Source organism: Rhodnius prolixus, unplaced genomic scaffold (genome assembly GCF_049639745.1).
Source record: "Rhodnius prolixus isolate KJV_2025 unplaced genomic scaffold, Rpr scaffold_4, whole genome shotgun sequence".
NCBI lineage: Eukaryota > Metazoa > Arthropoda > Insecta > Hemiptera > Reduviidae > Rhodnius > Rhodnius prolixus.
This window is the reverse complement of record NW_027411614.1, coordinates 38,543,381-38,559,039: the sequence shown is the minus strand read 5'-3', so window position 1 is coordinate 38,559,039 and position 15,659 is coordinate 38,543,381. Positions and strand designations below refer to the sequence as shown.

General features: G+C 30.9%; 1 protein-coding gene across 1 annotated transcript in view; it reads left to right on the top strand.

The window, feature by feature from the left end:
- NFAT (nuclear factor of activated T cells 3) overlaps positions 1 to 15,241 on the top strand; it is a 50,446-nt gene extending 35,205 nt beyond the window's left edge. The window contains exons 2-14 of the mRNA XM_074132721.1: positions 911 to 1,000; positions 1,520 to 1,656; positions 2,348 to 2,481; positions 3,776 to 3,986; positions 4,079 to 4,269; positions 4,349 to 4,530; positions 4,861 to 5,051; positions 5,147 to 5,291; positions 10,032 to 10,076; positions 10,216 to 10,338; positions 11,217 to 11,368; positions 11,679 to 13,275; positions 13,813 to 15,241. Of these exons, the coding sequence (XP_073988822.1) occupies positions 911 to 1,000; positions 1,520 to 1,656; positions 2,348 to 2,481; positions 3,776 to 3,986; positions 4,079 to 4,269; positions 4,349 to 4,530; positions 4,861 to 5,051; positions 5,147 to 5,291; positions 10,032 to 10,076; positions 10,216 to 10,338; positions 11,217 to 11,368; positions 11,679 to 13,275; positions 13,813 to 13,820 (3,206 nt within the window). The 3' untranslated portion in view covers positions 13,821 to 15,241. The remainder of the gene's footprint in view (positions 1 to 910; positions 1,001 to 1,519; positions 1,657 to 2,347; positions 2,482 to 3,775; positions 3,987 to 4,078; positions 4,270 to 4,348; positions 4,531 to 4,860; positions 5,052 to 5,146; positions 5,292 to 10,031; positions 10,077 to 10,215; positions 10,339 to 11,216; positions 11,369 to 11,678; positions 13,276 to 13,812) is intronic.
- Positions 15,242 to 15,659: the final 418 nt, after the last annotated feature.

Below are 15,659 nucleotides of genomic sequence, written 5' to 3'. Positions count from 1 at the left end.
TGAATAGAGTTGCTGGAGAAGTTTCATCGGCATAGAACACGAAAGTATCCTCTGAGATGGATGGGGACAGTGTAGGAATTAATGACTTTAGCAGTTATCCTAACTGTAAAAAAGACTTTCCTTCAAAGTAATTTGAGAAGTGCAACTTTGAATCACATTCATCTTTGTAATACATATTTTCTCAGGGGGAGCTTTTACGATCAACTGCAATCATATGTGTAGGCAGAGGCGATAACTAATTGCTTCACTATTATCTTCCCCTATTTGCCATTAAATAATTTCCTAGCCTAGACCAATAACCAAGCCTAGAAACCGCTTCTGTTCAATCACAACTTGAACAATTTTTTGAAAGTAATGATGTAAAAAGACAAAGTAATGCAAAACAAGATTATTAAAGGTTTTGTTAACGATCGGCCTAAGATCAAGTCGTTAACTGTTAGAATTATAACTTAAAATGATCAAAGAACGCCCATAAAATTAATGTTTTGTTGGTTCTAGGTCTTAAAAATTCATATTTTTCTATTTAACAACGTTTCTGCGTAGGTGTTTGTCCTTATCTGTGGCTGATGACAATCTGGCAGGTTATGACTTGAGAGCAGTATGATCCATATGGATGGAGGCTTGTACGAATGTTCATTCACCTGATTGTAACCAGTCTAACCTCCTTATGGGTCAAACTTCTCTCACATAGCACACTCTCCTCCATGTAATATCTGCTACTATTCACGACACAACTCCATACCGAAACATTTGACAGTAGAGAACAACTAGTTTTTAAGTCCTAAACCCATCAAACCAGTGTTCAGAATATGCAAGAAGTAATTATTAATACAAATTAATTGCTTATTATTAGTTATTTTCATTTTATTGAGGTTATTTTAATCTGACATAAGAATGTGTTATGTTTCAGGTACAATAAAGGGCTTTAATGGAAAAGGAAAAGGTCACAGGAAGGGGATGAAAGGAGCGGCGAGCAAACGTTTAAATCAGAAGGGTATCGGTAGGTGGTCCCACTATTACTGATAAGAAATATATTTGAATAAAGGTTCATTGCACTTCTGGTCTTCTTACTATCTGAATTTAATACTATTGTAAATCTCTACAAGAAATTCATCTAATTCACACTACTGCTTAATATATTAGTCAACACCTTATTTGTATAGAAATTAAATTACTTCTTGATAATTTATTAAAAATATTTAGAACTTTAATTGTATATTCACTGATGTTTTATACAATACACATTTTTTTTATTTTTTGAACTTATATACTGTTAAACGTTTGCTGCAGCAATAATTATTTCATAGAATTTCAAGTAATAACTTTGAATAATTAGCTTTAATCGTCTTTCAAAAATTTTCCTATGATTTAAAGAAGTATTATTTAAAAATTATATAGCATTGTAGATAATTACGTTACCTAGGGCATTTCATTTATTCAACAACTTTTAAATATACATTTATGTAGTTTTTATTTATTTTCAATTTTGGTTTAAGGTATATTTTTTATTTGTTTATAGCTACAAAACGAGAAGAAATTCCAGCTCCTGTAACTAATGTGGATCCTTGTGACAATTCCAATGATTCAGGACTTGGATTTGATCATCACCTAGAATTTCAAGTTCCAAGGACACAATCCAATTTCGTTGAACATGATGTACGTTCCTCTAATGAATTGCATTCGTATTTATTATCTATAACTATTTTCCGAACTGTATAAGTAATAATATTTATACAATATTAAATACATTTTTCGAACTAAACTGATTCCGGTTTTGTAACAAATGAGCTACAAAGAGATTCATATTATTACGCGAATCCATTTCACCTGCATAAAGATTTCAGACAATACATTAGAGGTTCTAAAGCTGTTCTGGTTTGGGACATCGACTATGATTAAATAAAACAATTAAGCTCCAGATTGGATTAAAAGTTTACCCCACGAAAACGTATTTTATTTTCAAGGAATATTAAATTTAAACTTAGCTAATAAAGCATTAGCGTGAGCGTATAAAGTTATGAACATATTATTCTATAATAACAAAAAATCTCAGTCCTCATCAGGCCTTAAATTTATGAGAAGATTTTATTTGCAAAGTACAATAAACTAGTCTCCAGTCACAAATAAGGCATTCTCTGGCCATTACCTTCTCATTCTCTTAAGTCAAATAAATTTAAGGTTTTTGAGATCATACTTTATCCGTAATTTTTGATTATAATCGTAACAGTAGCACATTTGTGTGTTTTTAGTGATGTCTTCAATTAGAACTATTTTCAAGCTGAAACCTTGATCACAATCATTTTCTAGCTTCATAAGGTGTAATATATATATATTTTGTTTTAAACAGTTCGTTTGGGGAAGCGAAAGTGAAGCAAAACGCCAACGATTGGAAATCAAAGTTGAGTCTGATAATGCAAACGACAATTTCACATTCCCTCAGGCAAGACTACCCACACATACCACATCTATTTCCCCAGTTTGGTGAGTAGTTTTTATCTAATTTTGAAAATAAGCAAATTAGTTGAACGTAAATTACTATGATTGTTTAAAACTTTATGAGACAAAGTACCTCATATTTAGGGACACAAAAAATCGTACCTTTGATAATAAATGAAGGTGATAATAAATGCAACAAAAATATCACAGAAATTCTAAGCATTAACTTGTTACTTTCCTTCCACTACTAATGTACACAAGAACTGTATTTCAAGTATTGGTAACGTTAGTAATAAATTGATTTGAAAAATTAACGTTTTGTAGAATGATTTTTTAGTTTATTTTCTAGAGTGAAAATAAGAATTCAAATTGGTTCAAATAAACATTATAACCATCAATACTTAAAGGTTTCAAATGGTTAAAGGAGTTTTATCCTTAGATAAGTTGCTTATTTGTAAGAAAAACTCAAATATCGTTTAAATTTCCTTTACTATCCTCCGTTTCCGCGTCGGGGAATAATGTTGCATGCGGCCATAAGATTATTGTACCCTCTTACTGTTGCCAGGCGAAACCCTTTAATCTAATACCTAAATTACCTAATATACCTAAAAAGTCTCAGAATCTAAGTGGGTTCTAGAGGGAATAGCAATCCTTCTCTAACGCTTGGTAACTTCCCAGGCATCAAAATCTTCCTTAGACTGTCGGTTAGCTAGTATATTGAAGAGTTCCCTCTATCTTTTCATGTTTTACAATTGGCATCTTCAGGTGCCTTCTGAGTTTATAATGCCCTAGGGGGAAACCCATCAGCCTATAGAAATTATTCCCATTCGATCTGTTTCGGTTTTTAATAGACCAGACAGACTTTTTTTTTTTTTGGCTGCCGCATACTTGGAAGTCAAGAGCGTAGCTCTGCAGATCTTCTCCGTACTCCGCTCTTACAGGAGAAAACTGTCGCCTGCCCTGCAAAAGGGTGTAGGTCCCATGAAAGGGAAGAGTATCATCATCCGAAGTTAGAATTTCGGACTTAATGCATTATATTCCCGATAATCCTCCTCGTCGCTTGAAGCGAAAATGGCCTAGAGATCTGTTGTGATTAAATCATTGTAAAAGAGTTTCACCAGTGGGTGATTGCTCTAACCATGTCATTACAAGAGAACTGAACCAGTAAGATCAAATTTACGTGATGCAACAATCGTTGCAGTTGTAAATATACAAATAAAGTGAAAAAAAAAAATCATTATACTCGTATATGTTTAATATAAGTCATATCATTCTTATTAATTTTTATATCTATAAATATTTAATTTTCACTAAAAATCTTGATTTTATTTTAATTTAGCTCAAGAGGAGGTAAAAATGTATCTGTGGGTAAAGGAGGTAAACGTGGAAATCAGTGTATAACTAGTCAGTCTGTTGGGTTAAGTCGAGATGGTAAGGTCCAGCTTCAAATTCTCTCTCAACCTGAGACTCAACATCGAGCCAGGTATCAGACTGAAGGATCTAGAGGTGCAGTAAAGGATCGCACTGGTAATGGATTTCCAATTGTTAAGGTAAATATTTATTCTAAATTTGTAAAAACTTTTTGTACCCTCTAAGTCATCCATTCCAATCTAATGTACTTTTAAATAATTTGTTTGTTTAGTTGAGTGGTTACAAGAAAGCAGCCACATTGGAAGTATATATTGGTACTGATCAAGGGCGGGTAGCGCCTCATATGTTTTACCAAGCGTGTCGAGTATCCGGAAAGAACTCTACACCATGTGTAGAAAAGAAAGTTGATGGCACTGTTCTGATAGAAATAGAGTTAGAGCCTTCTAAGGACATGATTGCAACGTTGGTAGATTTAGTATTCATTTCATTTAATGTTTTATAACAAAGGCAAAAATTATAATATTGTTTAATTCCTAAATAGATGTGATTGCGTTGGTATATTAAAAGAACGGAATGTAGATGTTGAACATAGATTTCCAGAGGAAAGTTCTGGAAGAAGCAAGAAGAAGTCTACAAGGTGTCGAATGGTGTTTAGAACAGTGATCACAAATGATGACAATACTGTTGAAACTTTGCAAGTTACATCACATCCAATAATTTGTAGTAAGCATCCTTGTTTCACTCTTCTACTTTGTGAAAATAACAAATTAATAAATATTTCCTAAATGGATTTTAACTGTACAAAACACATTGCTTTCATTCTGGCCGGTTTCGGATTTTCATCCCGCCTAAGACAGGCCATCAAAAACGAAAATGTAGTGTGTGACAGAAACTTTGTAAATGAAAATAAAATTTTCTGTTCTCAACTGATAAAACAATCTTTGATGATGTATGAAAATCCGGAACCAATCAGATGTAAGGCAAACCTCCGTGCTGTGATGGGTCAAATCAACGTTTTAACTTCTATTTTTTTTTGTGTATTTTTCCAATTAGCTCAACCTCCAGGTGTGCCTGAAATCTGTAAAAAATCTCTGAGCACTTGTCCGGCCTCTGGTGGACTTGAAATGTTTATATTAGGAAAAAATTTTTTAAAGGACACCAGAGTAGTCTTCTCCGAAGGCGATATTGGTACAGAAGGTTCGTGGGAAGTACTTGTCCATCCAGATAAAGAGTTTTTACAACAGGTTAGTTAATTAAAATGATATATATATGTAATTTTTCGATCATTTATATTGTTTTTTGTTTTTTTAAATAATATGGATTTTCCTATTATTTCCAGTCTCACTTGGTATGTGTAATCCCACCGTACCGACGAGAAGATATAAAAGAACCTGTATTAGCGAAGTTGCAGGTAGTATCCAGCGGTCGTAGCAGTGAAGTGCATACTTTTATATACACACCGTTAGGCACCAGTCCTCTTCAGGGTAACAAATCTTGTACTTAACTTTGTAGTGCTGTTGGCACACTGGCTCTCTTCTCCTTCAACCAACGTCACGCAAAATACATGTATCATTATTTAGACAAACAATTTTGGATTTTATATAGCTAGGGAATTTTCCTTTTTGAAAACTGGTGTTTTTTAGAGTGATGCTCAAGTAATAAATATTTTTCACTTTACTTTTACTTGAGAAAATTTAAAGGGAACAACGCATTAATGAAATTGATAATTCGCTATAGAAAGTTAGCATAATGAGCAGGACTGATGTGATTCGGTAGGTTCAAAAATAATAATTTCTTTTTTGTAACCAGTTCTTTATAAAAAATTTCTCCTCTTTTATAGGGAGCGAAAACATAGTTTTCTTAAAATTTGTGGCCTTTTTAATTTATTTGACTTACTTTGTTGTTGTTGATGTAACAATGTTTTGAACTGGAAGTTAAAATGTTTTAAAAAGTGATTTAGAATTGTAACTGTTCAGTTCTCACTTTAATACTGCCAGTTCTCATTGGCTGTTCAAGTCTCATTTTTTAGGTCTTGTAGTTTAATCTGGTTTCACTAGATAATTATTCCTTTTTTAATATTGTCATTATATTGTGCATACACAATCAACAGAAAATGGAAAATTTCACTTAGCTTTTTTTTTAAGTTGTATCAAAATCAAAAATATTTATTTAGTAGGTATGAACGAAGAATAATTTCAATATTATAGTTTTATTTTTATCGGAAACCAACTTTTTGAGTTCGAATAACATTATTGCAAAGAACGTGAACTTTCAGGTAATGATTTATTAAAATTTTTAAAAATTTTCTTGTTCATTCAATTCTAAATTCGTCTTTATTTAAAATAAATAAATAAATAAATGAATTTTTTCGAATGTTGGTGCTAATTTTTTTATTTATTTATTTTTAAATAGTATATTTGGATATTTGCTAAAAAAAGAACAAACAAACAAAAACAATCTAAGTGCTTCGTGAAATATATAAAAGATGTTTTATGCTTCACTCTCAAGAAAAAAATAATCAAAATTCTTATATAATTCAAAAAAACTTTTTTAAATTTCAATTTTAAAAAAATAAAATAAAAAATGAATCGCACTTAGATTGAAGAAATTTTGACTTTGGTTGAATGAGAGGGCAGCAATGGGGTTGGAATTATTTAGTAGTTAAGTTCATATTATTTAGGATTTTGTGGCTTTGTTTGTTGTAAGAAATAAGTGCAAACATTTTAAAGAAACAAGTTTTTTTTTTTTTATGAATTTTTCGATTTCTATATTTGACGAGTTTTAAGCATAATATTGATTATAATTTACACAAAGCGACATAATTCTCTTAATAACTTAGAACAAAGGAACTGATAAATTTGTGAAAGAAACAGTTATGAATGTTTTGTTTTAATGCCCACAACTTATATTTTTTTTTTTTTTTTTTGGAATAGATCCTTTTTTCTATGTTTATAAATTTCATCTAAAATATTTCTTTGTTACAAATTTTAAATGATAAAGTAGTCACTCGTATGAATAAGAAAAGTGAAGAACATTAGATGTCTGTATGTTTGTAAATGTGCATGTTTTTAGGGGTTTTTAGAGTTGGGTATGAAAGTTAAGGATAATTGTGTTTGTGGCTATTTTATCATATTTGCATCCATCCTTATGGTGTTTAATTTTGTTCTATGAGGGAAAATTTGCCCTAGTGTACCTGCATTTTTTTTTCAATCTTTAAATTTGATAAAAATAGAGATTTAACACTTTCTAGTGAAAAAAAAATTAATTGACTACCAAAGGACAGGTTCTAATGATAATTTTTCCTCATCCGTATTGCTGTGTGCGCTACACTATTTTACTGTGAATTTCTATCTAGGAATAATCCTTATAATATTTAAACTGTGATTTTGAAATTAAAAAAAAAAAAAATTCTATTTGTTAGAGAAATTTATATACAATAGAGTTCCGCACACAAATTATGAAAATATTGCATTTTTTATTGATTTTATATATGCATTTATATGAAGTAACTTTAAGTTACTGATTATAAACGTATTTGAATCCATCTTATAGTTGGAACAAATACGATTAAAATTTTTGATTATTTGTGGCTCTTAGAAGCCAAATAGTTAGTGACATTTCTATGCGTTTTTCTTTCTTCATCCCCAGCAGAGCAGGTTTGCCTAGGAGTAATGGAGGAGCAAAGTTGTTGGCCCAGTAGTTGAGCGGCATTGCGCACTTGGGTCTTCTTCCCTATGTCCCAGGTTCTCTTAACAATAGTTTTAAAAAAAAATTACATATACATTAAACATGCGCACTTTTTTACACTTGCGCACTGACATACACACATAGACATTACAAAACTGCAACAGAATATAATAAAAACATTTATTATTATTTCTATGTTTTTATAATTATGTATTAATCTTTTTTTATTCTTTTTTTTTTTATTTCTCTCTCTCAGAATTAGTAATGCAAACTTGTCAAACCAGAGACTTGTTACTTTTTATAAAATATATTTTCTAAATTACATTTTTTTTAAAATTATTAAACTGTTGTGTGCCTGTTTCTGTCGACTTAATTTTTACATCTTTTTGCACCGATTTCTGATATTTAGACTGAATTTTGAAATTAAGAAGGATAAAGAGGTGTCCTAATTTAGATATAATAAGTTTGGTTTTAAAAGCACCTTTATAATCTTTTAACAGATACATAAAAAATTTCAGGGAATCATTCATTTCTGAAATTTTTTATTATAATAAATAATAATATTCAGTGTGCCAAAATAATAATATTAGAGAAGGAATTAAATGATAAGGAGAAGGGATGTTCGAATACAGCTGCTTGCTCTTAGATTTTTTTTTTTTTAATCTTGAAAGAGCTCATTCACTGTCCGATTGTCACGAGATCACTGATTGAAGTTCAACAATGTTCTGAAATATGCTCCGGGCTCCAGAAACTTCAGCTGTTGATGCTCCTTAAAGTAAAATCAATAACAATAATGTAAGACTGAAATAGGACATTCGTAGCTTTGAATTGTAATCCATATAAATCGCATGAGATAAAATGTGTTAGATAATTTTGAAGTTGATAATTCTAATTATTATGGTTCGTTGAAGACCGTACATCACACAATGTATCCCCTTTTACCATTTTTCTTTCCTAAAAGCAAACTATATTTTAAAAAATCTTTATTACCTTTCACTTTTTTTATTACGCTAATCAAGCTGAAACTCGAAGAAAGTGCTAAAAATGGAAAGTTTATGAGAAGGCGTATGTTTCGTTACTATTTGGAAAATAATTTGTTCACATTTTTGGACCAATTCTACAAAACCGACAAAAACAAACAAATCTAGTTTTAAAAAAGGGATTGACTTTTTTTCCCCCCTACATTTCTGTGCCTTATTAAGATTTATATCGAAGCGATAAGGACGCAACAAAACTATAAAGTCATTGTTTTAAAGGCGATCTTATTTCGTGAACATGCTCTTATTTCTTCCGTAATTCATGAGCCCACAATAGGGCTTTAAAACGTTTAGATTTGGCTTTTGTTCCCTCCCTTAAAAAAGAAGTTCAAAGATTTTATGATATTGTTTAATAAAATTGAGTCACCGAATACAGGCACACAACTTAGTGGTGAACTTAAGGTTTAAACAATAAAATTATTTTCTTAGAAGCTATTGCAAAGTAAGTAAATTCAGTTTTGATTTGGCAGTAATTTTTGAGAAAATTTAGTTTTTAACTGTTAAAATTGATATTAAAAAAAAAATATTAGTTCTTGAAAATTGTTTAAGCTTTGCAAAATTTCAATAAGCTAACTTTTTAATTTGAAGAATTAAATTTATTATTTATTTTTATGTTTTTTTTTTGTACCTTTATTTTATTTTTATTTTTTGTATGTGAGCTAACTTGATACTGTTACAGTTTGGTGGTGAGACGCAAATACGTGAAGACCTTTGTTTCAGGTGATTGAAGAGGAATTTTGAAGAAAGAAGAAAACAACCATTCCTGTCCTTTTTATGACTAGACCAACTACTGTAGTGTTAGATTGAATGCTGCTTGTTTGTGTTCGTCTTGGGCTTTAGTGGAGGGCAGGACACCTTTTTTAAATTAAAGTTAATTCACAATATTTGATTTTTTCCGTTAGCAATATTCATTATTTTTATAAATTTGTTCTGTTATAAATTTAATTTATAAATATTTATAAAGCAATTGAAACATTATTTAAAATGTGCGTTAAGATATATTAAATTTAGTTTGTGTATATTAATTTTTATTTGGATTTGTTTTGTATTCAATTTTTGTAAATTTAGCGCAAGTAAATGTTACTCATGTTTCCAAATTATTTATTTTCATTAAGAATTTTTTTTAATCATTAAGTAAATGAACATTTATATAATTTCGATGGAATCTTGCCTCCATTTGTTTGCAAGTTGTGTTAAAGAGTGAGTGAAAGGTGATTGAATGAGGCACTACAGTGGTTGGTCGCGCTTTCTCAGCTACATACTTTTTTCTATTTTTCTCTTATTATCAATGTTAATATTCTTTTCGCATAATCAGATAATGATATTTTATTGTTAAAAAGATCGATAAATGCAAACATTTTGCTTAGTCAACAAATTTAGCTGAGAAAGCAAGTATATGCCCCAACCCTTTTATTACAGGTGGGAGTCCAGGCCTTACAATCACATTAATCTAAGTTTCCTTGTTTTCTACGGCCGTTAAAATTTTACATTTGTTCACAGCTATTGCACAGGAGCCAACCATGCCTACAAGGGCTGTTGCCCAAAGTAAGTTTGCTAATCTTTCTCTTTTTTCTTAATATAATGGATATATTTATATACATACATATACAGAGTTAAAGTTTTAATTTTTATGCAAAAAAAAAACCTACATCAGTACTATATAATCATCGGGGAATATTTTTAGGTCTGCCATCACAGCCTGTGTTTCCGGCCCAAAATCTTCTTGGAGTTCCATTCATGTTGCCAACTAATAAATTTCCTGTAACAACTCCCTTTCTTCCAGAAGATCCCGCCATTTCAAATAAATGTAAGTATTGCTTCTATTTTCATTCTCTTGTTTTGTTTTATTTTTAGTTTATATATTTAAAATATGTAATTAAAACGGATGCTTATTTTAAAGGGTGTATAGTTTTTCAAATCGAATTAGCTGCACATCATTAAAGTATACAAATTCATGATATTAAAAATTTAACTATAAATAGATACTCAATTTACTCTTTAAGTCATTAGTTGGTGATCTAATTTAGTTTCTTGTATGAAAACAGATTATAGAAGGGGTTTACAAATTCTAAATGGCGTATCCCCATTTTTCTGCGATATTTGTAATTATACAAACTATTACCAACCATAATGCTCGACCACCAAACCTAGCAAGACGTACAAACTATTTTTTGAGAAAGCGAAGTTATGTTCTTAATATCACATTCTTTCGACGAACACCAAAAAGTGCCAGTGTCTTTATCAATAAATGGTTTCAAAATAATAGTTATTCGTCCAAATAATGGATGAAAATAAATAAAACAAAAAATAATAGTGAATATTAAATTATAAAAAACAATGCCTTTGTTCAAAAAGTTCATGTTAGCTTATTATACATTCCATTGTACGATGGATAATGTCTACTTTACTCGTATAATGTCTACTTAAAAATAAATATCACGATATCATTTTTAAAAAATATGTGTCACATATAGATTTATGTCCATAAGAAGAAAATAGATGTGGATCGTATTTATATTCACACTTAATGGTTATTGCATCCTTTAATTGTAAATAAAATAAAAAACACCAAAAAGCCTCAGGCAGAAAATTGTGATATTGCCCAAACAATCTTTGGATTTTATTGGCTAAAAAGTAATGAATTATTATTTAGTTAAGTTCAGTATTTTGAATATTTTTGATCAGGCAAAGAGGACAAAGGGAGCGGAACCTCATCAGTAGTGCTTATGCCTCCACCTTCTGTTGTGCCTGTATCGGTTCGCCGAAGTTCACAATCCATCATTCTACCTGAGAGTATTGACCTTAAAAGAGAAACAGAAACCCCACCCACAGAACCGGTAATACTCTAAAGATAATTCTTTAATTTTTTTAAATCTAAATATATACATTTGTTTAACCATGTGTATAGACAACAAGCCATAAAAGCAAGTTTTAGTGGCTACTGTTGGATAAAACGTTACCGATCCTTTCTCTGACATTGCGTAGTTAAAGCCTTTTATTTATTTTTCTTTAATTGAAAGAGGTAGATTGTATTAAAATGCATTTTGATAAATTGCCCTTTTTTTCATAGATACAGTAACTGCATACGTACAATAGACAATTTTCCTAGAAAAATATTTCGTACTAAGTAAATTTTTATAATTGCAGGTGCAAGTAACGGTGACTCCTGATCTTACAGAATCCTGCCAGCCATCAATGGCTACCCTTAGAGAATTTGTTTCAACACCAAACACACCTCTTCCAGCACTCAGTGTTGAAACATACTTTTCTAAAATCGAGGCTAAGCCGCTGAATGCAAATCCATCTTCAGGGGTTTCGCAACCTTCGTTGCTGGTACAAAAACAGGAACGTAACGACGAGGGTATTGTTCGCGACTTGTTAAGATCTCAAGCTCTTCAAGAAGAGATTACTGCTTCTATGATTGCTCAAACTAATGTCCATGAAACAGCCAAATTGGATGCTTTTGTGAATTCCACTGTTGAAGGCCATATTGAGTCTGCCAGGAGATCTTCTTCGGAAAATGAAGTTCCAATACAGCAAGTGCCAATGCAGACCTCTCCTCTGAATCTTAATGCCCATGAGAGTATTTCTCTTACATCACCAGTTACTATTGAACACATTCTGCCTTTACAGCAACAGATTGCATCTCCTTTGCAACAACAAATTACTTCTCCTTTACAACCTCAAATTCCTTCACCGTTACAGCAACAGATTACCTCACCTTTACAGCAAATGGCTTCTCCAATAATGACGAATGGTATTGTTACTGATTCTATTCTCACTCCAACAACATTTTCTCCAGGGAAAGATATTAGAACCGTGTCAGACACTATCAGTATGGCCCCAGTCGCGACTACTGCTTTTACCGACATCAATACTTCTACCGCCCCATCTTCCACGGAAATGATTATGAAAGCTGTGAATGATGCGCAGTTTTCTCCTGCTCAGGAATTAGTAATTACTTCTACGATAAAAGATGTGCTCACTTCTCAAGGTCCGCCCCCTCTGCAAACTGGAACAGTCTTAAGACCAGAAGAATTTATTTCTCCAGGGCGACAGATATCTCAGACTGATCAAATGTTGGAAAAGGCAGAGCCTGCAAGATATCAGCCAGGCATCATCATTAATCCTGTATTTTCTATTACTGATCAAACTTTATCAAGTGGAGAAAATAAATCAAAGGTGCCCGTATCTCCAGAAACTTCATTTCAATCTACCCTTGTTCTGGAAAACAACCATTTTACCCCACCTGGAGAGGCTGCAGAAAATTTAGCAGCACGAATTAATACAGGCTATACTCAGAACATCGTCTTTCAACCTAACAGGGACTTATCTGTGACCAACAATCAAACAAATGTAACTACTTTCGCCGCTGATGTGGTCGCTGATGTCAAAAATCAGTTCACCAATCCAACATTTCCAACCACAACTGAAAACACAAATATTATTAACGGCAAAATAAATGATACGTTTTCTACATCTCCAAAATCTGAACAGGTTCAAGAAAATGCCACTATTGTAACATTAGCTAGCACTAGTCAGTTTATAAATACTGTAGCAGCAAACGGTGAACTAAAAACAACAGCCGAGGTAACACAAGTACAAGAGAATAAGCAGTATGGCCCTGAGGTACCGAGGTGTACATCCGAGATTCAAAAACAAGTAGCACCACAGGTTGACGAACTGGCCCGAATGTCTGAACATGATCTCCTCAGCTATATTAATCCCAGCTGTTTTGATCAAGGTATTAATAGTATTTTTATTAATATTATATTGCTTCCTCCCTTACGATTTGAGTTCCTTAACAATTTTTTTTTTTACTTACTCCTTATCAGACATAATATTGTGATGAAGTTTTTTTCGATGTAAATTTTCCACGGTTTTGAGATCTCCAGTTAAAAAAAGGGGGTTATAAAATGTGTTTCTGTGTTTTTTCTCTGTCCAAAAACTGCTCTAATAGTTTCCTAAAACTCAATTCAAGCTAAATTTCCATTAAATTTTCTCAATTGGAAATTTTCCATTAAAATTTTATTTACCAAACTCCTAGGAGAGAAGGAGGGGGACTTTTCCTTCTTATGTACCGTTTCGCCATTAAAGTGTCCGTAATACTTTAATTAATTTTATAGAAAATTAAATTGTTGCTAAAATTACTTCTTTTATACGAATATTTTTTCAAACATTATTGAAAGTCTAATTTCTCGCCCTAATTTATCAGTTATCATATCTTAACTATTTTAATTAATGGTAAAGGAAACATATTAATTTGAATTTTTCTTTTCAGTGTTATGAAAAGGAATAAACCAAAACATAGAATAGATAAATGTTAAATAAATTAACTCAAGCTTCTGTAAATTTGTAATTAAGACTAATAATATAATGCACATATATTTATGGTTTGTGAAACCAAAATTTAGAAGATAGCATTATTCATTTATTTCGTACTGGATTGAAATCAAAATTTACTAAGCTGGATTACATTATGTAAAGTAGATTTATTTATAAAGAATAAGAAAAAGTAAGATGGCTCTCACTCAATAAGACAATAAATATTGCGAGAAGCAAGTGTTATTTATTATTTTTTTAAAATATGACTCTGAAAAGAATAATATCCCAGTATTTTGTATATGAAAGCTCATGATTTGTATATTTGACCGCTGGATATATTATGTAAATAGTGATAAGGTGGGCAATAAGTTCAAGAGCTATTATCCAGTTTTAGTGTACGTACATTTAACAAATTTTTTTCCCATTAAACATTAGTTAATTGTATACTATATTTGTTTTTGTTTGTTTTTTTTTTTAATTCGCAGGGTACGGCACTGTAAAAAAAACCTATTTCTTAAAATGCAGCAGAGCGCAATATATATGTTTATTTATAAATATATATGCATTTTGATCAAATTAAATTTGTTTACGAAAAGTAATACTGTTAACTCAATAAGTATAATAACGTTGGTATTATGTTAAATACTACTATTATCATCTCTTGTGTTGATCTTTCGCTCACAGTTGTGGAATGGTTATATTTTCTATATTCCATGAAATGGGCCGTTTTGTGTGTGTGCGTGTGTGTGGACTGTCCACTTGTAAATATTTTAATTGTACAATCGCCATAAATGGCGCGTTTGGTGTCATAGTGCAATTATCATTCAAATTAAGTTTTGCGTTTTCGTTGAATATATAATATTCAAACACTATCCACCACATTCTAATCAAATAAATATTATTACCACAACTTAGTATTACAGAAGAAATTTTGTTTTTTCATTGCTCATTATATAAATTATTTATAACAATGTTTATATATCTAGATTCAAAGAAAGCATATTGTGTACTGTTTTATACACTTTTATTGAAACCAAATGAACGTATTTAATTTTTGACTGGATAAAAGAAAGCGTGTAATTAGAATAATTGCGGTTGGATGTTATCAACATTGTATATATAATGTTAGATTAAATAGAGAATGCATGAATATGGGTGCGTGTGATATCTGTAGTGTGTGTAATGTATCAAAAATATTGCTAATTGAAAGTATATCCTTCTTAAATCAATTAATTTTTTAAAGAAAAAAAAACAAAAGCTTTTAATGATTGATATACAAAATTTATATATTAGATATGAATATTTTAGATAATGGAAAGAAGTATAAAATGTAATTTTTCTATGTGTAACATGTTAGAAAAATAGAAGCTTCTTTGTTTATTGAATTTAATAATTTAATCAATACATCCTTTTCATATAAATATAAAATAAAATTGGGTTTTGGAGGGCGGGTAGGTCTGAGCGGAATTTGCTACCCCGGCACTCTTGAAGGTGATGCCCAGTGTGTGGTATTCATATTTATTTACTATTATTTTTTAACATTTATTTTTTGTATCATTTTTATTTTGTGTTCATCATTTAGCTCTTGCTCCGTTTATGCATTTAATTTCAAAGATCTTATTACTCAACGCTTTCGGGGGGAAAAAACAAGACTTTGAAATTGGTATTTTTTTATTATTTCGACATTTATGATAAGAATGATCTTGCATTTATTAGATACTGCATTAGGCTAAAGTAAAACATATTTTGAGTTTTGAATTTCAGACGTACGACGAGCGTTCTGACAACCTTGCGGAGAGTCTA